This window comes from Hoplias malabaricus, chromosome 16 (assembly GCF_029633855.1).
Source record: "Hoplias malabaricus isolate fHopMal1 chromosome 16, fHopMal1.hap1, whole genome shotgun sequence".
NCBI classification, from domain to species: domain Eukaryota; kingdom Metazoa; phylum Chordata; class Actinopteri; order Characiformes; family Erythrinidae; genus Hoplias; species Hoplias malabaricus.
In genome coordinates this window covers 16,969,960-16,992,236 of record NC_089815.1, presented here as the reverse complement: position 1 = coordinate 16,992,236, position 22,277 = coordinate 16,969,960, and the positions used below count along the sequence as shown (strand labels likewise).

The 22,277-nt window shown below is 37.8% G+C and overlaps 1 protein-coding gene across 2 annotated transcripts in view; it reads left to right on the top strand.

Moving 5' to 3' along the window:
- Window positions 1-22,277, top strand: part of pip5k1ca (phosphatidylinositol-4-phosphate 5-kinase, type I, gamma a) — a 49,120-nt gene that overhangs the window by 15,158 nt on the left and 11,685 nt on the right. For both annotated transcript variants that reach the window (XM_066648381.1, XM_066648380.1), the window contains exons 2-16: window positions 854-882; window positions 1,004-1,090; window positions 1,360-1,490; window positions 2,226-2,343; window positions 4,313-4,465; window positions 9,036-9,335; window positions 9,953-10,158; window positions 11,385-11,468; window positions 11,573-11,621; window positions 13,655-13,739; window positions 14,247-14,408; window positions 16,085-16,226; window positions 17,244-17,273; window positions 17,522-17,623; window positions 21,256-21,412. In XM_066648381.1, the coding sequence (XP_066504478.1) occupies window positions 854-882; window positions 1,004-1,090; window positions 1,360-1,490; window positions 2,226-2,343; window positions 4,313-4,465; window positions 9,036-9,335; window positions 9,953-10,158; window positions 11,385-11,468; window positions 11,573-11,621; window positions 13,655-13,739; window positions 14,247-14,408; window positions 16,085-16,226; window positions 17,244-17,273; window positions 17,522-17,623; window positions 21,256-21,412 (1,835 nt within the window). The remainder of the gene's footprint in view (window positions 1-853; window positions 883-1,003; window positions 1,091-1,359; window positions 1,491-2,225; window positions 2,344-4,312; window positions 4,466-9,035; window positions 9,336-9,952; window positions 10,159-11,384; window positions 11,469-11,572; window positions 11,622-13,654; window positions 13,740-14,246; window positions 14,409-16,084; window positions 16,227-17,243; window positions 17,274-17,521; window positions 17,624-21,255; window positions 21,413-22,277) is intronic.

Here is a 22,277-nt window from a genome sequence, read left to right as displayed (position 1 = left end):
TTGCCACACATGTTTTCAATCAAGAACTCACTTAAATAGGACCTGTCTGACAAAGCGAAATAGACCAAAAGATCCTCAAAACTTGACATCATGCCAAGATCCAAAGAAATTCAGGAACAAATGAGAAAGAAAGTAACAGATATCTATCAGTCTGTAAAAGGTTATAAAGCTTTTTCTAAAGTTTTGGGGCCACAATGAGAGCCATTATCCACAAATGGCGAAAATGTGGAACAGTGGTGACCCTTCCGAGGAGTGATGGCGGACCAAAATTACCCCAAGAGCTTAGCAGCGACTCATCCACGAGGTCACAAAAGACCACACAACATCCAAAGAACTGCAGGCCTCACTTGCCTCAGTTAAGGTCAGCGTTCATGACCAATTGGAATGCTCCAAAATAATTTGGAATGAAATTTTTATTTTATATATGTTCTTAATTGTTCTAAAGATGCATGGTTTCAGAACTTTTTAAAAAAAAAAGTCAACTATACATACTTGTATTTATAAGCGACTGTTTATGAAACTCACTATCCTCTGTGCTGCAAAACACTTTCACCACTTCAGAATAATTTTACTGGCAGGTTTTGTCTGGCTTGAGCTTGTCAGTTTATAACGTGGTGAGAGACAGTGCGAGGGAGAGAAGAAATACATGGGAGGTGAGAGCAAACAACTTCATGATGTGGTTGGCCATGAGAGAGACATGCTGCTACAGAAAAAGAGAAACAGAAAATATTTTTTGCTTCTCTCAGAAACATCTGCTGCCTAGCCATCTCTGTTTCTGTCCAAGATCAAATCTGCATTAAGAAACGCTGTAGATTATTTAGTGCCTTATCTTTCTCCTCTCTTATTTGCACAGATGCTGCCAAGAAGGCCTTTATCACAGAGGTATGAATTAGACTTTTGCTTTGTCGCAGTACAGACAGCAATTCACTTAATGACTTAGCATATTGCAATAGAAAACTAATGAAGCATTTATGCAGCAATGCTGATACATTCTCTCTTTCAGATGCCATCATCTTCAGGCCAGCCGGGCCTTGCGAAGAAAATTGGACACAGAGGAGTGGACGCATCTGGAGAGACGACATATAAGAAGGTTTTCAAGCTTTTCTTTCCTAGTCTTTCATCTACCATATTCTGTCCAAGGACCACTGCTGCAACAATATTATTATTATTATTATTATGCAGCTTTCAGCACATTTTCTGTGTTCGGTGATGACATTTTCATCATCTTTTTCAAAGTCTGTTTGATTAAAGAGGTTATTTGCACAGTGAGCTTTGGTTGAATACTGGAGATGAAAGAAAATATATTTCATCAGCCATTGATGGATAATTTTGCCTTCATCCCTGTTTTTTCTCCGATAGACCACGTCATCAGCACTAAAAGGAGCCATTCAGCTGGGTATTGGCTACACGGTGGGCAATCTGAGCTCCAAGCCCGAGAGAGATGTGCTCATGCAAGACTTCTATGTGGTGGAGAGCATCTTCTTCCCCAGGTCCATGCCTAAGACTTGCACTCTGCTGAAAGGTTTAAAGGGCACAAAGGGGTTTGCTAAGCATTCCAGATACCAATACTAATGTGCTAATTCTCTGAATAGTCCCTTTTTATTTTGTTTTTAAACAATTTGGTCAATATTCCAATATTACAAAGGAGGCCCATTGGACTAATGAATGTTTTAGCATGTACGGACAGAGGTTCTATAAAGTTTTTATATTGTTTATGTAGTTATTCTAAAGTTTACAACACATTCCAGTGCATGACATGTGTGCTTGTCCATGGTAGTATGCATGGACAGTCAAAGTGTAGTCTCACATTGCCAGGCTTTCTAGAGAGCAATTTAACGTGGTCAAGAACAGCCCACTACTTCAGGAAAAGAAATTTGACGGACACACTAAAGGACCAATCACAAGTCTGTTATTTTGGCAAGGGGACAATCTTTAAGATTCACATCGCACTACTAGCGGAGCCAGTAAAAAATGATACACAGGAGTGCATACACGCGGATGTACAGAGAGCCATTCAGAATGCAGCTAGAAGAATATTGACAGTGAGGCCAGATTCTCCATCTACTTCAGGGCAGAGTGTCTGTGGTTGAGACTACTTAGTTGTAACCAACAGCATTCATTTGTGACCATCTTAGTTTAAAAAAGAAATAGCAGCAAATAGCACCCAACTGTGGGCAGAGCCGCCAACCAAGGCTCAGAACTCAATGTTGTTGTTTTTTTTCCAGTGAGGGGAGCAACCTGACACCAGCCCACCACTTTCCAGACTTCCGTTTCAAGACATATGCTCCTGTTGCCTTCCGTTACTTTAGGGAGCTTTTTGGGATTCGGCCCGATGACTATCTGGTAAGAACCTGTTGTTCCACTTTAACTGATTTCTCAGTACATTAAGAAACCCCTCTTCAGGACACTGTTCATTAATTTCATCTATATGGAGAGTGGATTTGACAGGGGTGCCTGAACATTTGCATATGATGGATTTGGTAGGCTAGCATATGCCTAGATTACTGTGGCTCATTATCTCCTGTAGTGTGTTATAGGGCTGGAATTTCAGTGTACAAGTTAGATCCTCTTTCAGTGTTCATAAAATTCTTTTGAGATGCAGTAACTATATAATATTGGATATGTGTATAACATTTTATTCATGATAATGAATAATTATTATTATGATTTTTGTTGTTGTTAATATTATAGTTATCATTATTAATGTTATTATTATTAATGTAATTTATTCTGACATTCCAGAATCACCACTTGCATCTGTAGGTTTTTCTGTGCATATAAATGTGTTTGAAGTGTTGTTGGCTGCTGAAAATCATTAGAAGGCCTGGGCTGCTGTGTGACTCCCTATGGCTTCTGTCATTTCCAGCCTTCTCTTTTCTTCTTTGTGTCATGTCTCCTTCCTGTTTGTCTGCTTGTTCTCTGTTCAGATCCTTTCCTGCCCTTTATTAACACAAAAAATTCATTTCTTTGTTTATATTTATCTGAAATATATTTAGTCTATATATCTGAGTTGTATAAAGTATCAAATGTAGTACTATATGATAAATAATAATTGTTTGAATTGTTTACTTTGATCTCATGGGAATGCACCTGAGATATTGTACATTTTATTTATAAATACGAGAGAGAGAGACCGGGAATGTCATGTATATGGTACCTAAATATAGTAATAGCACATTAGGATTATTTCAGTGCAAGGAAATATAGGCTGCATGTCTTATTTTATTCTATTCTTTGTTCTTATTTATTCTTTATTTTAGTCTTATTTTATTATATTGCATTCTATAAGCTGTTAAAATTTGAATAATTTTTTTTCATTAGTTGACTATTCTGATACTACTCGTGGTAATGTTATCAAGGTCAAACTTCAAACTTTCAAAATTTTCCAAGCCTGCGTTGGAATGTTTTTCCGAAATCACATTCATTGTGGTTGACTTCAGTTTTGGAAACCGTTTACTGTAGCTGTGTGTGTCAGAAACACTGTAGTATATTTTTTTGCGCATGTCTGAGTCTGTATTTACAGCAGTCTCCTGTGAGGGAGTGTTTGAGCAGCTCTGTATGTGTAATTGTCTGAGAGTCGGGAGTGGGAGGGTTAGTTCAGATGGCTGGCTCTGGGTGACTTTCTTCTCCCACACAGTGATTCATTAGACGGCCTTGGGCCAGACTTCACACTTAGTGACTCAGATTAGTTTCCTCTCTTTTCTCTTCTCTCTCTGTCACTTCTTCACCTTTCATCTGGAAGTGCAGGTTCACAGTGTATTTCCTCAATGTGTGTCCAAAGAAAATGTCTGTCATTCTTTTTTCTTTTCTTTTTTTTTTTTTTTTTTTTTTTTAAATGTCTCTGTCTGTTCACTACTTATTGTATATCTGTGTGCAGTCAGAATGTAAATTATAGTGCAAATATCAGAGACTATTGTCTAATTCATTTATTGATTTATATATATCCTTAAGACATTTGATATAATATAATCCACATGCATAGAACAGGGGAAAAATCAAGTAAAATTGGATGGATGTTTTTAAATGGATTTTTAAATACATAAATCAGGTCTGAAAGTGTTTGTCCATCTTTTCATTGTGAGTAGACAGGTCAAGGTGCTAAATAAGTCTTATTGAGAAAAGAAAATAGACAAATATTGGGAAGAAATTCATTCTAAGGCAAGATTTGAAGCTAACAAGAGCAGACTTTTTTAAAACATCAGCAAAATATATAATTTGACCAGGAGTGTTTAAACTTTTTCATATAACTATGTTTTTGTTTTAATGAAAGGTTTGGTCTTCTATGATTTCTCTTGTTCTTTTCTGATTACAGTATTCTCTGTGTAATGAGCCCCTCATCGAGTTGTCCAATCCTGGAGCCAGTGGCTCTGTGTTCTATGTCACAAAGGATGATGAGTTCATCATCAAGACTGTCATGCATAAAGAGGCTGAATTTCTGCAAAAGCTGCTTCCTGGATATTACATGGTAAATTATTTAATGTCTCCACCATTACTACATTTCTGTAGCTTAATGTTCTTGCATTGCTTTGTTCACACCTACTGACCTGTTTACACAGTTAAACATGGTTTAAATATCATGGTCAGTCTGTATATTGTGGCAGTTTGTATTTAACATGATAATTTAACTGGCCTATTTTAATATAAAATGTTCTGGTGCCTGGAATGGCGTGTATTTTTAGTTTCTACTCGCAGGTGGTATACATGACTTCTAAACCTTGCAGAGTGCTGATTGGCCAAAGAGATGCAGGCATCCAGCACAAACTAACCATCTGTAAATTCTTCAAGTTACAGTGGCGATTAAATTTTTTTTCTGATTCACAATGGCAGCTGGTAAAAAATTTAAGGTTCAAAAGCTCCTTGGATTGGTGGCAAGAGCCAACAAGTAATGAAAAAATCTCTCCTGATCTGTGAGGACTGGGTCGCAAAGTTGTGTTCAGTCCCAAAAAACAAACAACATACGAATATACAACAGGAAACAGCACATAATATTACAGCCCGATTGTTGTGGTTTCCAAAGCCAGCGGTTTCTGTTAGAGATGGTGTTTTGCTGTGCTAATGGAAACATGACCAGGGACCAGGCACTAAAAAGGCATGTGGAGCTGTGCTGAGTAGAGTTGAATAGGTACCATGCAATGGAAAAGTGCCAAGAGTGGGCTGCATTTTGCAAAGAAATCACTAAATCACTAACCAATCACTAAATGTTTTACTGCTGTCATATAAGATTCTGCTCCTGGAAAGCCACAGCACTGCTGAGTTTAGCACCCTGCCACCTTAAACACACTGGACTCAACACATCTGCTAATTATCAAGGCTGTAATGAGTTCCACTGAGTATGTTAGAAGACAGAAAACATGAATCTGTACTGGGCTGTGGCCCACAATGAGTTTGTCAAATTTGTTTTCGTGTCTGACATTAGCATGTTACAAAATTGTAATAAATAAATGAAATAAAATAAATGCTTCTAAACCTTAATTAATCATTATTGTGTTTCAGAAGTGTACTTTTTAAAAGTTTAAGGCAAATAGAGAATGGATTGTTTGTAATTATCCTGGATGCAAAGGCATCACTGGAAAAAGGGAAATATTTAATACTGAATCATTTGTGTCAGTGCTAAATAATTGTTAAGTGCTGTGAGGTAAAGTATTGTGAATTATTAACAAAGCAAACTTGTTCAAACACATACGGCTCAGTCTCCTGAGATTTCAGCCCCACAGACTGTGAGTCTCAAGCAGCATTTGTTTAATTTGATTAGACACTGCTCACTATGTGAAAGCAGGAGTGAAGCTAGTGCTGAAGTTTCTGAGCTCTCCCAGCAGTTCTTGCTATCTTGAAGATGATGAGGAAGCAGGTTGATGCTACAAATAGTTCACCTTACAGTAGCTAAATTGGCTAAATATTTAGGATGTCTACACATACCTGTAGTGCCATAACATTTAAGAATTCAGTTCACTGTAGGTTTTATTTATTTCTTTATTTTTACTGAGAGAGCTGTTTTGTAGGCGTTCATTTTTTTTATAACTGTGCTGCGCTTGCTAACTGCCACATTTCCAAAATCTTTATTCATGATAGCATTATGTTCAGGTGCTATTTTTATACCTTTCCTTAAGGCGATATGTGTACCTGTTAGCTGAATAATGAAATTAGCGGTGACCATTAGCATGCAAATTACATTCTTATCTCTCCCACCCCCTGTCCCCAGTGTTTCTGCACTTAAGCAGAAAGCAGGTGTTAGCATGCCAAATGGATTACTTATGAGGATGAACTGAAAAAGATTTAATTCAAACAAAGCAAGTGAGTGAAGGCGGTGACTGGGCTGAGGTAGCACTCTTGGTTCAGCAGGGGCTGGAGGATACAAGCTGTTTGCTGACGATAAAGAAATCCAGTGGTAGTCCTTGTGGAACATGTGCACAGAACTGTAGTTCTCAGTCATAGCTTGAACAACCCTTTTGTCTTACCTGCACTGCTAGGACTGCTGTGTGCAATATTTATTACAAACCCCATTTCCAGAAAAGTTGGGATGCTAGGCAAAATGTATATAAAAACAGTATGCAATGACGTTCAGATAATTTAAACATTATATTTAATTATTATAATTAAATATTGCAACAGAGATGTTATTTTATTAATAATATATTTTGAATGTTATGCCCGCAACATGTTCCAAAAAGTTTGAAGGTGGGGCAACAAAAGACAAAATTTGTGTAATACTGCAAAATATAAATCAGGCTCATTGGCAACAGGTCAGTGACATGACTGGGTTCAAACTGAGCATTTCAGAGAAGCCAAATTTGTTCGGAAGTAGAAATGGGAAGTGATTTAGCATTCAGTGAAATTCTGCTTGGACAAATAGTGCAACATTTCAAGAATAATGTTTCTCAACTTATAATAATAAAGAACCTGAGGATTTCATCATCCACAGTAAAAAATATAATTAAAAGATTCACATAAACTGGAGTAATCTCTATGAAGGCACAAGTATAGGCTGGCTGTGTTCTTCAGATATTTATGGGCTCAGAAACACTTCCCAGAACCTCTGTTTGGCAACACGGTTCCACAAATCCACATTCTCTGTGCCTGAGATAATTTATTATGGCCTGAGGTGAAGTGGAAAAATGTCTTTGGGTTAGACAAATCACAATGTGAAAATAATTTGCAAATTATGGATGCCTCTGGGATAAAGAGAAGAGGAACCATCTTGCTTTTTATCAGCAGCATCAAAAGCCAGCATCTATGATATTATAGCAGTGCATTAGTGCACATGGCTTGGGTCAGTTGCACATCTGTGAAGGCACCATTAATGCTGAATGATATATACAGGTTGCAGAGCAACATGCTACCATCCAGACCTTGTCTTTTCTTTGGGAAGGACTTGTTTCTTTTAGTAAGAAAATGCAAATACCCATTGCAAGAACATGGCTCCTTAGTTAACAAGTCTGGCTGCTAAACTAAAACAGGTGATGCATTATGAAATGAAAAACATGGGAACAGAGACCCCACACTGTTGAGTAGCTGAAATCCTATAACAAGCAAGCATGATGAAATATTGGCAAATATTTAAAAATAAATTAATTTGAAGTGTCATCTTTGTACTATTTTCAGTTAAATTTTGGATTCAAATGATTTGCACAGCATCCCAATTTTTATGGAATCTGAGTTTGTATGTGTCATTTTATAATTATAATGGTACCCCTAATAATTTCTTGCACGATTATTAGGGGTCCCGTATTCTTTTTAAAGTTTAACTTATTCACCTTTAGCTTTGGACTAGAATTTAAATGAATGAAGGATGGTCTCTATGTCATATTGTTTGATCCAATAGAACGGGTCTGGGATTAGTAACTTCTGACCTAGTCGATCCCTGACTTTCTTTTAAGCCTGGCTATCCGTCCCATGCTCTGTACTGTTTTTTGAGTGTGGGCCCAAGAGCCTCTCTTTGTGTACCCTGTCAAAATGTCATGTCACAAGGTGACTGAAAAGCTACTCTACTAAGCTGGAGATCTGTATCACTGCTTGGCTTGGTGCATGGTGCTTCCTTTTAAGTGGATAAAGACTTTGACACTAATTAGAGTCAGCCTGCAAAAGCTGTTCCTTCTGGAAAGTCAGATGGTGGGCTAACTGGATGTGTTTAGCTGCATTAACACGAAGTGTTTATTTTTAGTAGTTGTTGTTGTGGTTTGTGATAAAAGACTACAAGTGTTGCCTGTCTTTTTTGGCCTGTGATTCACTTGTTGATTCACTTTTCCCTTGCTGCTTACATGTAAATATAGGATTGGGTGGAGGAGGACTGAGACATGGCATTTTATGCTTTTGGAATTTTGAATGTTCTATAATGTTGCAGTATTTCCGTTTATTTGTAATGCAATATTACTGCTATACCAATGGTGCATTTGTGCAGGAGTCATTTATTCAGATATCAACAAAAAATGGCCTTAAAGTTAATCTTGTTCACTTTTTGGGGGGAAATAAGACAAAAATAAGACATTGTGATAGTCTTAGCCCATTAAAAAAAAACTGAAATAAATATTTACTTTTGTATTATTCAAAAGTTGTCTTTAGCCACTGTTACCAGCCTACCCAGAATCACTGGGTGCAAGGTGCTAACACACCCTGGAGGGAGGCAACCCACACTCACACCTATGGACACTTTTGAGTAGCTAATCTATCTATCACTGTGGTTTTGGACCGTGGGAAGAAACCGGAGCACCCAGAGAAAACCCACGCAGACACAGGGAGGACACAATTTTGTGTGTATATATATATATATATATATATATATAGGATTTTAGGTTGCAATCAATTTTTGTGACACCACGTTTTTTGGCAGGCCACCTACCATTGATCTAAATGTTTTTATGAAGAATGCAGTTAGCTGACTAAAAATGTTAATAAGGTCAGTGGGGTCAGCAAAACATACTATGGCATATACAGTATTACAGCAATGACAATAACACAACACTATACTGTCCACTCCAAAGCTTAGGGCTTCTTGATCTTGTCATTTATCACTTCTTTTTTGATGTTTTACCCTCTTCTAGAACCTTAACCAAAACCCTCGTACCTTGCTGCCCAAGTTCTTCGGCCTGTACTGTGTACAATCCGGGGGGAAGAACATCCGGGTGGTGGTGATGAACAACATCCTGCCTAGGGTGGTCCGCATGCACCTCAAATACGACTTGAAGGGCTCCACGTACAAGCGTCGAGCATCCAAGAAAGAGCGTGAGAAAGCCAGGCCCACCTTCAAGGACCTTGACTTCATGCAGGATATAATGGAAGGTTTGATGCTGGATGCAGACACTTACAACGCCCTCGTAAAAACCCTCCAAAGAGACTGTCTGGTGAGCACTCCTGATTTTGCTGTAGAACCTCTCTGGTTGATTTTCTACATATTCCAATTTCAAAAAAGGTGGTGGGGGGCAGCAATATGTGCAATTCTGAAAGCAGTGATTTATAAATACAGTTTGACCTTTATTCAAACAAAAACACTGTCTCATTTTACCTCAACAAATCTTTATGTAAATATGTGCAAATTTAAAACTAGTATTTAAAAAGTGGAGAGCATTAAAAAATATATATTCAGTAAACATCTAAAACAGCTGATGATGATCTCAGAAATACATATGCATGCTGGAGACGATGTCAACAGGGTATAAGCTATGTGCCTGCTTTCAGTAAGATAGTTAGAATGATAGAATTTAATTACATATAGTTGTGTTTCCAGCTGCATTAGAATGTTTTGCTTGCCTAATTAATTTCATGCCTAATTAAATTTGAAAATACAAAATTTTGCAGTGCTGTGGTATTTGAGTTCACATAGATGTACAACAGAGGTGCTAAAAATCTGTTGTACACCTATGTGTCCAAAAGACTGCAGACACTAATAGTCAATTTAATGATTCATTGTCCTGAGACGTTTATTAGTTTAAGTTGATCCTCTTGTCTATGTATTTTGCAGGTTTTGGAGAGTTTTAAAATCATGGACTATAGTTTGCTACTGGGTGTGCACAACCTGGACCAGGCAGAGCGTGAGAAGCAGACAGAAGGCTCTCTGGGTAGCAGTGATGAGAAGAGGCCACTGGCCCAGAAAGCCCTTTACTCCACTGCAATGGAGTCCATTCAGGGAGCCTCAGCCTGTGGAGAGGACATTGACACAGAAGACACGTAAGGATTCACCTCAGATTAACATAGATCCACTGAAGAAAAAAATCAGGTTTGAAATGGTTAATTGAAAAGAAACTTGATGATTTCTAAACAGTGGTGGTAACAGGAACAAAGGATTTTCCTCTCTTTCCTTCTCCCTCTGTTTTAACCCTGTCTCTGTATTGAGGGGTTGTGTCATCACTTTATTTCCACAAACACAGCTGAACCTACAAGTGTCTTGTAAGGTTTTATATGGAATATCGGTAACTTTTTTGCCTTACAGAGAAAAATTGTTAAAACCTAAAATGCCTATTTTGTTGATTTTTTTTTTCTGTAATTTTACAGGCTGTTGCCCACCAGTAGTTACAATTACACAAGTTGACTACCATTCATGTTATAATTGCTGCAAGATTTGTAGATTCACATACATTTCTCTATAGATAATTTCAGTCTGGAGTTGGGCAGGGCAATTCATTAATTATTAATTGAAATTGACATTCAGTGATTCTATTTGACATAATCTGGCCTATATCAATTATATTAATTTTACTTTGAATTATTTTCTTCCTTTTTTTTTAAATTCTGTTAATACATCCCCCACTCTGTGTTCATGTTCTATCCTCTTAAAGCCACATTACCCCACACGTAGTCATGTGACTCTAAGCTAAATACAGAGGCCAACCAATTGAGGAGCTTGTACCAAAAAAAAAACTGCTGTGTGTCATTTGGACTTGTCCATAAAGAAGACATGTAAACAATGACAAAACCTGTTTCAGTGATTATTGTTAATACCCCGGTCTGTTTCAATGCTTAAAGCACAATCACGTTAAAATATGAACAGTGCATGGATCAAAAAAGGGACTGACAAGCTGCACGCAACATTAGAAAGAAAAATCCCAGCTTTAATACATGATCATATTTACAGTACAAGCTTTGCCAGTGAGCTATGAGGGTGAAAAACGAAAAACAAAATGGTTTATTTTGTTTATTTATTTATTAATAATCATTCATTACGTTAATCGTAATTGAGGTAATATGCTCAATTAATCATAATATTGATTTGTGCTCATATCGCCCACCAGCGGTAGTCTGAAGTATTCTAATGGCACATGTGGAAATATATCTTTGTTTTTTTTTCCCTTTGTTTTTTGCTGCATAGTATTTTTATTTATTTATTTATTTATTTTGCCTTAGAAAAGATCATAGCCAGATTAAATTCCGTACACTCTTTTTGCACTTTCCCTCAGAATGGGAGGCATTCCAGCAGTGAACAGTAAAGGAGAGCGTCTGTTGCTGTACATTGGAATCATCGACATTCTGCAGTCTTACAGGTACACTGTCATTGTCTATTTCTGTTTACATTTTCACCTTCAGAGCTCATCATGATTGTGAGCTGTTAAAGAATTTTTTTGTGCTGATTTCTGTCTTCATTCAGGTTAATAAAGAAATTGGAGCATACATGGAAAGCTCTTGTCCATGACGGGGTCAGTATTTACTTAAAAGTTGTCTTCTCTCTCTCTCTCTCTCTCTCTCTCTCTCTCTGTTTAGTCTTTTTTTTTTTTGTTTCTCCCCAAGTTAATCAATGCCAGTTTCCACCAGCCATCACCTCTATTTCAACTGCTGCAAACATAATGGCACTAGACAGCAGAACACATTTTGACAACAGCACCAACTGTCCAAATCTGTTATGCCAGCTAACAGACGCTGATATTGGCTAGCATGATGCTGATTAATGTGGGTATATTTCAGACTATTGGATAGAAGCTACAGACTATCAAAAAGAAACTACAGAGGTCTATTGATCTTTATATACACACATACTATGTCATGAAAAAATCTTACAGTTACATTCAGCCACATTTAAATATGTAGTTTTAAGGTTCAGCTAAATTTGAATTTCATTTATTTCATTTGTTTCATTGCCACAGCATAATGACTGTGATGCTATTATGAAGCACTAAAAGCAGTTTTACTGTTAATGGCAATCCGTTTTTTGGTTTCTGTGAGTGACTGAATAAGTTATAATTAAACTGGTCTTATTCAGCCTTTTTAATAATCAGATATGCCTCAGCAAGCTACAAAGAATGTGATTTTTTTTTTTTTTTTGGTTGTTTTTTGTTTTTTGTTTTCCTACAAAACTGCACATACAATAACAACATTTAAACAGCATTTAAATTATACTTCATATCTTCTCTACTTACAGATACTTATGAAACATTTTTACAAAGTGTGTTTGCCAGAATCTTGGTTTGTTCCAATTTGCTACAAGTAAGAAATACTTATTTAACACTTGGTATTGCCAGTGACGACTTCTCAACTTCTAAAGTATAAAGTAAGCATTAATGATTTAGGATCGTGCCCTGTCTGGGAGCTGTGGTCTTTGACCTTGTTCGTAATACCACCCTTTTGCTTCATGTATGTATTTATGAAGTCAGACTCACATAATGTGTGTCACAGATAGACTGACGCACAAGGAACAGCTCATAGAATAGTGGTTCTTTAGTTGGATCTAGGTACATATGCTGTGCCTGAAAGAGAGGTAGATGAGGTACAAAACTTCCTTTTCTGTTTCTGTCACAGCCTCTCACACTCAATATACACACCAACACCCACTCACACACACACACGCTCATGCACACACTCCTCTCAGCAGTACTTTATTTAGAACTGAAAGCTCTCTTGGCTCAGCTGTGAGGGCAGAGGCTGCTTGCCTCACTCAGTGATGGAGGCACCACATTCAGGCTTTGACGCATTCGCCTGCGTCTGAAGCTGAATGACAGCCACTTCATTTACGCCTTAATGGAGACATTTATTGAACAGTGGGTGATGAGGCTGAATCATGTACTGTATATTTCATATAAGTCTGAAATTCAACAGAAGCATGATATGCCCTCAGTCTCTTCCTAAATATTAGCTCTTGCGTAAGCTCTGTAAAGCTAGCTTGACCCAACGTAGAGCTTTTAAATTGACTTGGTCACTGGACATCAGTAAACTGGGGAGGAAAATGTGAATAACTTAAATACATTAAAAATATATAATATTTAAAGAGTAAATACATTGTTTTATTTAATGTGGATTGGTGGCGTAGCAGGTAGTGTCGCAGTCACATAGCTCCAGGGACCTGGAGGTTGTGGGTTCAAGTCCCACTCTGGGGGGCTTTCTATGAGGAGTTTGGTGTGTTCTCCCCGTGTCCGTGTGGGTTTCCTCCCGATGCTCCGGCTTCCTCCCACAGTCCAAAAACATAAATTAGTAGCTGGATTGGCAACTCAAAAGTGTCCATAGGTGTGAGTGTGTGAGGGAATGTTTGTGTGTGTGTATCTCCCTGTGAAGGACTGGTGTCCCCTCCAGGGTGTTTTCCTGCTTTGCGCACAGTGAATCCGGGTAGGCTCCGGACCCACAGCAACCCTGAACTGGAAAAGCGGTTAAAGACAATGAATGAATGAATGAATGAATATGTGGATTGGATATATATATTTTTAAAAAGCAACCGTTTAACCCTTAGTTCTCTCTGTTTCAGGACACTGTGTCTGTTCACCGGCCGTCTTTCTATGCAGATAGATTCTTCAGATTTATGAGCAACACAGTGTTCAGGAAGAGCACCTGTAAGTTCCCTTATTGAGTGTTGCAGTGACAGCATTTATTTTCCTATATCTATTTCTAGTAATGTAATATATATATATATATATATATATATATATATATATATATATATATATATATATATATAAATTTTTTTTTTCATTAATTACTTTCAATTAATAATAATTTAATTAAAATACATAAATGCCTTTGAAAAGCTGTTTATTTGGTTGAAGTTAACCCTAACCTTAAGCATTTGTCATTAACTTTGTAATGAAAACAGAATTTTTAACATTTTAAAAATATTTGACAAATTGTTTTGGATTGTCATTGGCATTTCAGTTAATGTAAAGTATTACATAGGTTGATTTTGTTTTGAGTTAAATAATAAAAAAAAACTTTGCTTGTTACCATATGAATTAAGTAATGAACCTTTTTTTTTTTTTTTTAATTGAATCCTTTTTTTCATGCATCACAAGAATGGATGTTCTTATTGTAACCATAAATTCTGTTCCTGTTTCTCTCCATAGCCTTAAAGTCCTCCCCTTCTAAGAGAGGGCGTGGTAGTCTGGCAGTGCCCAAACACTCAGGGCCCGGAGCGGCATGGTCAGCCAGTCAGCTGCCGTCTGAGAGGGATGACAACATCTATGATTTGAGAGGAGCACGCAGCTTTCCCACTCTGGAGGATGAAGGTAACATCTCATTTTTGGTTCTTTTACTCCAGATGATTACACCAGCTACAGCTGTTATATTCTTTATTATGTCTGTAGTGGTTATGTTAACTGTATGATTCAGGCAGTAATCTTAAGACTATGTGTAATTACTGTTAATCTAATGTGTATGTAAGGTATAAACAAGGCTATTCAGGGGGTCCTCGACTTATGACATTGATCCGTTCCTACGTCGCGTCGTACACCGATTTTCGGTGTAAGTCGGAACATACGTACATACTGTACGTAAATAACATACTGTAAGCACTTATCCTATCCTAGCACCCATCTTCCTCGGTCCCGAGCCGCGTAACCATGTATTCTTCCGCCGCACACACCAAACACGAAGTTCGCGTTACAACGTTTACGACACAAAACCACTTAAGTCGAAACAAGGCTTTATACAGTAAATGGGAGATGTGTCGTAACCAAGAAACATCGTGGACAACTCGGGACTGATGTAACCCAAGGACCTCCTGTACACCTTGATTTAACAATAGTTTAAATTATGATTATTTAAAAGGAATTATCAAGTCTAAAATCCGGTTTCATTTGATAGTTTTGGTGTGATCAGAATTATTAAAGTTACACTGAATACCCAGATTTGATGACAAGAACCTTTTACACAGTAATGGTTACAGTATTCTGTATATTTATATTTGAGAGGGTAAGTGGCATAAATCTGACTGGTTTTTTTTCTGCTGTTCACATTGTTTATATAATATGATCTATATCTGACATCAGTCTAAAGAGATCACGCTCCTAAACTGACCTGCATGCGCAAAAGGACCATGCTTCAGGCTCTGACAAGAAGAAAATATTCGCCTGTTTCATACAAAGCACTTTCCTTTTTGAAATGAATTCCCTAGGTCTCTTGCAAACACGAGAACTAGACGAGCACTGACATAATGAGTTTAATATTTCCACGATCCACATTTATACTGCTTTATACCAACATGAACTATATAAAACTGATATAGAACCATTAAAAAACTCTTAATACAAATTTATACAAGTTTTATTTTCTCATAAATGAGTGACAGGAACCTGGATTAAGAAGTTTCACAAGTTTTTGACTTCCCAATATTTTGTTACAAAACAAAAATGCGTGTCCGGGCTGTTTCCATGTCCTGAACAGCTCAAAATTAAAATGAAAATGCTTTTGACCTCAGTCTGGAGATCATGCTCAGAGGCCAGAGTGATGTAAAAGTTCGAAAAATTCTGAGCTGGCCGTTAGAGACAGTCACATTACCACAGATCAGAAATGGTCAGATCTCAATACCGTATATGAAAGTGCCCCAAATCTGATTCACTGTGATTGTGATTTGTGCTGTTCACACAGCCACGCAAATGACACATCTGTGTCACATGGAGAAACAGTTAGGATCTGAGCCACTTTTACCTGCTGTGTGAACGTAGCCTATATGTATTCACATGTAAAATATTACACATTTGCTTAAAAAAGCCAATATTTTAAATGTTTATATATATTGAAATCATCCGTCAGAAATCATTTCTATAATCTGCATTATAGTTAGCATATCTGACAGCTGCTTTTTAATAACCTTGAATGAAGTACATGAGTGGGCAGCTTCTCTCTCATCTCTCTCTGTTTCTCTCTCATTGTCTTTCACTCTCCCTGTCACTCTTTTCCTTAGGGCGATCAGACGTGTTGCCCTGCACTCCTCCATCATTTGAGGAGGCCACCACAGCCTCCATCGCCACCACCCTCTCCTCCACAACCTCCCTATCCATCCCTGAGCGCTCTCCTTCAGACACCTCCGAGCACCCACGCTACAGGTAAAAGACATTTTACGAAAGAAAAAAAAGAGCTGTCGGCCTTACACACATGCTCCAGTTTCTTACCACAGCATTCATACTCTCAACAGACGTGTTAACATCAACACACAGACCCTATTCACACCTGGCATTCATGTCTCCAGTGATCTGATCAAAGATAGATGTACAGATATGAAGCTTTTAGCACCTGACACTTCTATATCTCTCAAATGTGTCTCAGAGGAACACACGTCATTGGATTTTGTGACTGAAGGATGCTGCACACAGTTAATGGATTAGGCTAAAATAAAAAATATATATATAAAGGCTTATATACATTAAAATATATTTTAAAAATGTATATATAGGGGCAGCACAGTGGCGGTGGATTGGCTACTCGAGGGTCCGTAGGTGTGAGTGTGTGTTGCCCTCTAAAGATGCCTTGTGCCCAGTGAATTTCTATATTTAATTTTATCATTTGGAAAGGTTTATTTATTTATTTATTTTTTTTTTTTTCCCCTTCCCATTTCTTTATTCAGGTGTCACATGAAATTTAAAAAGAAAAAGAAAACAACCAAAACTGAATATCTAATACTTGGCTATTTTGATAATTAAATAATTAAATTGTTTGCCTGACACAAAATGGGTTAATTGATAGCTGATGTTGTGTTTTAAACATGGCCTCCATGTTTGTCATAAACTAGTTCATACAGGGATGAGAAATCAGTTATTTTCTTGATATATATAAGAATAATGTAAGAAAAGTAAATAATCACTTTTATGATCATTGGTTGCTACTTTTCAAATGGGGGGGTTCACATTGCTTACTGTTCCTTTAAAGCTTTAATGTACAGTAACTATGAATTATTCCTTAACTCTTGATGAAAATAATCTTTACGATATGCCACAAAAAGGGTGAGAAATTGAGGTGGATTTGTTTACGTGTCCTTAGAGTTCAGGGGGATAATCAACACATTATTTGGTGTTTGCATGCCACGCCTTAGTTCACTACAATACTCTGTCTATTCTATCCCCCAGGAGGTACACCCAGTCTAGCCAGGATGGAACGTAAGTCAGAAATTCACTGCACACTCACCTCACTAAAGCTGCTCTACTAGTTAGACCAGGTCGTTGCTCTTGTTTCATTAACGACAGAACAGAATATGTATGACACAGGAAGGACAAGCTTAAATTCATTAGCTTTTTTGTTTTGTTTTATTTTTTTCCCCTTTTTGTTTATTTATTTATTTATTGCCAATACACTTTGTGTCTAATTGCTGAGTATTGGTGCCCTCTGGTGGTCTCTTTGATTGTAGGCCACAAGAGGATGATCAGCAGACCATCACAGTCGAGGTGGAGGTGAAGAGGCGCGATAGTGAACCCATGCTGACCACACGACAGCCCTCTCCAGAAGCCAGGTAATCATCATATACCAAAAAAGTACCTCTGTACCTATCAGCTGTATCATCAGAGCACATCTGCTTCAAGTATCTCAGTATTCAGTACAGAAATTACAGTACAATTTTACAATGTAGTCTCCATATCAAGCATTCATCCTTTAAAATTGTTTTATTAACTAGTTCACAAACACATTAATTAGCAGTTCCTAAACATGAATAAAAAGTGCCACTGTTTAGATCTGAGAGCAAAATATAGAATATCTTCTCCCAGAATGGCTTCTTAAATAAAGTTTATTAATAAATAATTTGACATTCCCCTCTGCTTTGTTTCAGTAACAGATTCTAAGTTTGAGAATTTTCTAGGCGGTTTATACTAGATTTTGAAACATTTCTGTGAGGAAATAATAGCATCCATCCACAGGATGATTAGTTCTGGATTACAAATGGCATTTCCAATCATCCCAGTGGTATTGGTCTCACTCCAGAGGACACAGTTGGACACAGCCCAGTGGAGGGGAATATTATACAACTCTAACCAACATTTGCATTGAGAATGGTGACCTGTAGCTAATGTGCACTTTTTTAATGGATTATATAAGCTGTGTGGCTCTGTCCAAAAGGGGTGCACATCAAATCTGAATTTGCTAATTATAAAGGATGTCTGTCTGTCTGTTACACTTTGGAAATTTATGTATTTGATGCATTTGAATTGGCACCTTTGGACTGATGTGTCATGATGCTTTTGGCCATCCTCATTTGACTGCCCTGTCTGTGTCCTGGTGGAATCGATGTCTGTCTGGCCTTATTAGGTAACCTGTTCTAATATGGTGATTGCAGTGTTTAGTGATCTGACAGAATCTGTCCCAGTCTTGTTTTGTGAAATAATTAGGTTAATAGTGTAGAGCACAGAGATAAAAGGCTGTAAGTGTGTTATTTTTGGTGGGTCTGAAGAAGTGGGTCAATGAGTCTGGGGGGTATGCCGTCATATGGGTCAGGGGGTATGAGACAGCAGTGGGAGAGGGGGAATTAGCCATCTGCCCCTTTCAGCCACACTTACCTGCCACAGCACTGTCCTGCGGTGGGAAATACTTTCCATAGTAACCTTCCGTGTGAGGGTCTTAGACAGGTTTGTTAGAGGGTCAAGCCATGTCTTTGAATGTACTCTCATTTTAATCTGAAGATAAAGGGATAAGGGTGTAGATTTGTTTAACTCTGGGCAATGCTTCTTCTCAGCAGATTAAAGGAATACTGCAACATTTTTATTCTAATCTCCGTTTGCTGCAGCTGTATTAAAGTCCCACAGAGAATCTTCAAAAACACACATACTATCCCATGCAATAAAACAAGAAAAAAAAGAAAAACTAGGCAAGCCAATTTTTGCTGGACCACCATTAGCCATATATACATAGTCACACAGACAGTGGCTTTTCAAATGCAGTAAAGCCCAAAATATGTACCCTAGACATTGGAAGGTCTGGAGAAGCTTTGGTGCTTCAAGTCAATGTCTTTGTTTACATATGTTTTTTTTATTATGTGACCGTGTTGTACAGAATATTTGGAGGGCAGGACTAATTAATTCAGAAATGAAAAAGAGGTGGAGTTTTGTTCATAATATATAAAACCCGGCATCAGTGGTTTTCTTGTTCGTTTTATTTAAAAATAAATACTAGATGATCTACCACCAAATAACAAAGACGACCAAGAACATTTTGTTGATTTTAAGAATTACAATTACTTATGTTCACTGTAACTGGTTAGAGTAAAACACATGAAGTTGAATGTGGCTGTGCGCAGCTATATGAGTTTTATAAACACAATAATGCCACAAAATGTCTCCCCACCTCTTCCCTTTACAATATTTCAGGCAAAGACACACACTCACGTGAAATAAGACAAATTCAGCAGTCTTCCCTCTCTGAGATACAATATGTTTAAATGTTGCAGATCTCCAAGCCGTCCTGCTGAGCTTGTAAACAGTAGAGAAACGTAACTAACGCAGAGCCAAACAAAGCCCCATAAACACACACAAACGTAGCGTGTTCCTGTTTTATTGCCTATTATTTATTTATATGAAACATTGTAAATGACCAGCCCCACTGCGCAAATAATCTCTTTGAGGCGCTGAGCTCTTTCTTGTATTACTGAACCTCAACACGCCCATGGATGAAGTCACAGTTCATGCTGAAGAATGTACTCTTCTTTGGTTCCATCTGGGAACATATTTTTTTGGTTTGCGAACCAGTTTATGTTGGTGGATATGTGCCAGATGGTTCCACATTTAGTTTACTAACTGGAACCATTCCTGTTCCTCATTGGTGGAAAAGCACTATGTGAAATATGGTTGACCAACAAAAGATGGTGTAGTATCGCCACCTTCTGAATTATGGCTGAACTAATAGCCGAAGGTGAAATAATGTTCCTGCTTGCACATGTGCATTTTAACATTAGGAGTCAGTCACTCAGTCAGTAAGGGAAAATGCCTCTTCTAGGCCGGCCCTGTAGGTGGTCTGGCAAAAATACATTTTGACAATTGCCCTTTTCTACTTGTGGGCTCCAAGTCACAACCCTTGGACTCTTGAGCTGTGTGACAGCCACACTACCTGGTGCACCATTGTGCTGCCCAATAAGTGTTTACACATGTTATATTCAATATGGTTTTATAAAGTAGTACAGAAGTTGACTGTAACACTAGTTTAACCTCAAGCCTGCTCTGAATGGGGTAGGTTAGTCAGAACTCAGATTTCCATGATGTTTCCAACATAAGCAACTCAGTCAGGGGGGAAAAAAAGGAGTTTGGATGCCCCTGCAGCAGAGCAGAGATGAGAGGTTGGCAGTTACAAAAACTGTACTCTTTGATATGTATAATACACATTTACATAGTACCCTTGTGGCATTGCTCTCAGGATTAGTGTTCTACACTGCCTTAGTACACCAAATACTGGCAGGCCGAAAGAAACCTGGGCATCGGAAGAGTCCCCTGGGCTTCTTCTAAAAGCTTGAATGCTGGGGATGGGCCTGTAGTGTGTTTCAAGAGACTCTTTTACAAGCTCCTTCAAACCACTTTAGAGACTGAATGAAATGGAAATCATTGACTTTATCAATGTAGGTGAAGTAAACACTACACTAATTCAGATTGGTCCATTGGTATACCTGATATCATGTAAGCCTAACTTAGACTAGCCCAGTTAAAATCCAAGAAAAGGAAGCTGTGGAAAAATTTATTTTAGAAATCTCATTAAAAGCTTTGACAATAGATCATTTTCTCTGCTCCAATTCAGAGCACATTTATCATAAAACCTGCAGATTATTATTAGAACAAAAGTATGAAGCTGAGTGGATAGAGGTTTTGAGACTTCTTACTGGGTACTATAAACTGTGGGGAAGACTTAATAGGGGTTTTAATTGCATTTGTCAGTTACATGAGCAGTTAAATAATTTGTAAAGGAGCTGTATATCTGTTTTCAAAATTTGGTTGCTTCTTTTGTACTTCCTCTACAAATAAGCACTCATCTTCTGCAGAGAACTACAGAGAATCTGTTTGCTGAGCTGTTAGGAAACAAAAAATGTGACCTGTGCAAAAGTTATGGCACATAATATATTTAATGTTTCTCAAAGATGCATACTTTCTTTCTTACTCTCTGCTTCCACAGTGAAGCCTCGGAAGCCCCTGCTGAAGCGTCTTGTTCCTCAGTTCCCGCCAGCCCAAGGATAGTGGTGGATTCAGACCGTACCAGTCAGGCCTCAGGCTGCCCAAGCCGCTCGTCTGTGGACGAGGATGAAGATGTGCCAATCACGGACATTTACTTTGTAAGTCGCTTTTGCACTTAATCCAGCGCCCCGCTGATACTTTCCCAAAGCTCTACCTCATTGCATTATGTAAGCATTAAGGACGATATGTTATATCACGTTACATTTTTTTCACATTAAGCTTGTTTGAGAGTATCATGGTTATCATCACTACTTCTATAACACTAATAAATGCATGTAGCGTAAAAATACTTTAGAAAAAGTAATAAGCATATAAGCATGTGAACATCCCCAGGTGTGTAGTTACTGCATAACCTGCATAGAAACAAGCTGTTGATTGGATGCCAGAAATGTATGCCCTATGTTTTCAGTTTTTATCAGTTTGTTTGCTCCTCTTGGTCCTTCTTAATGTCTTTATTTTTGCAAAGGTTTACCACTGATTTCAAATACTCATGTATAAGAACAATGTCTTCAGATATTGTGATGTTGTTTTTGCTTTTTTGCTGACCCTTAATAAGTACAGTACTATTCATATTTATTTGCTGGACGTATGAATCTCGATCCTGCTTCCCAAAACGGTTCTTCTTGCACATTAGGCAGTGGCTGTAAAAAAAAAGAAAAACAAAAAACCTGACATTGGGGTCAGGGACATTGGAAACGGAAATAAATAAGAGTGTGGACAAAATGTGCAGATGCCCAAGGGCAGAACCTGAGAACTTGGGTACTAGACAGTTGTTCTTGTCAGCTTAAGTTAAAGATAATGGAACACAGCTATGGTTACTGGATCCATGATGTCATTGTCGATTATGTTGTGAATCTTTGCAGTCTGCAGAATCGCTGGTGTGAGGAGCAGGTGTTATTAGTCTGGTGAGAAACCAGTGTGAGTGTGCGGTGTTTTTCCTTTTAACACACTCCTGGCTTGGAG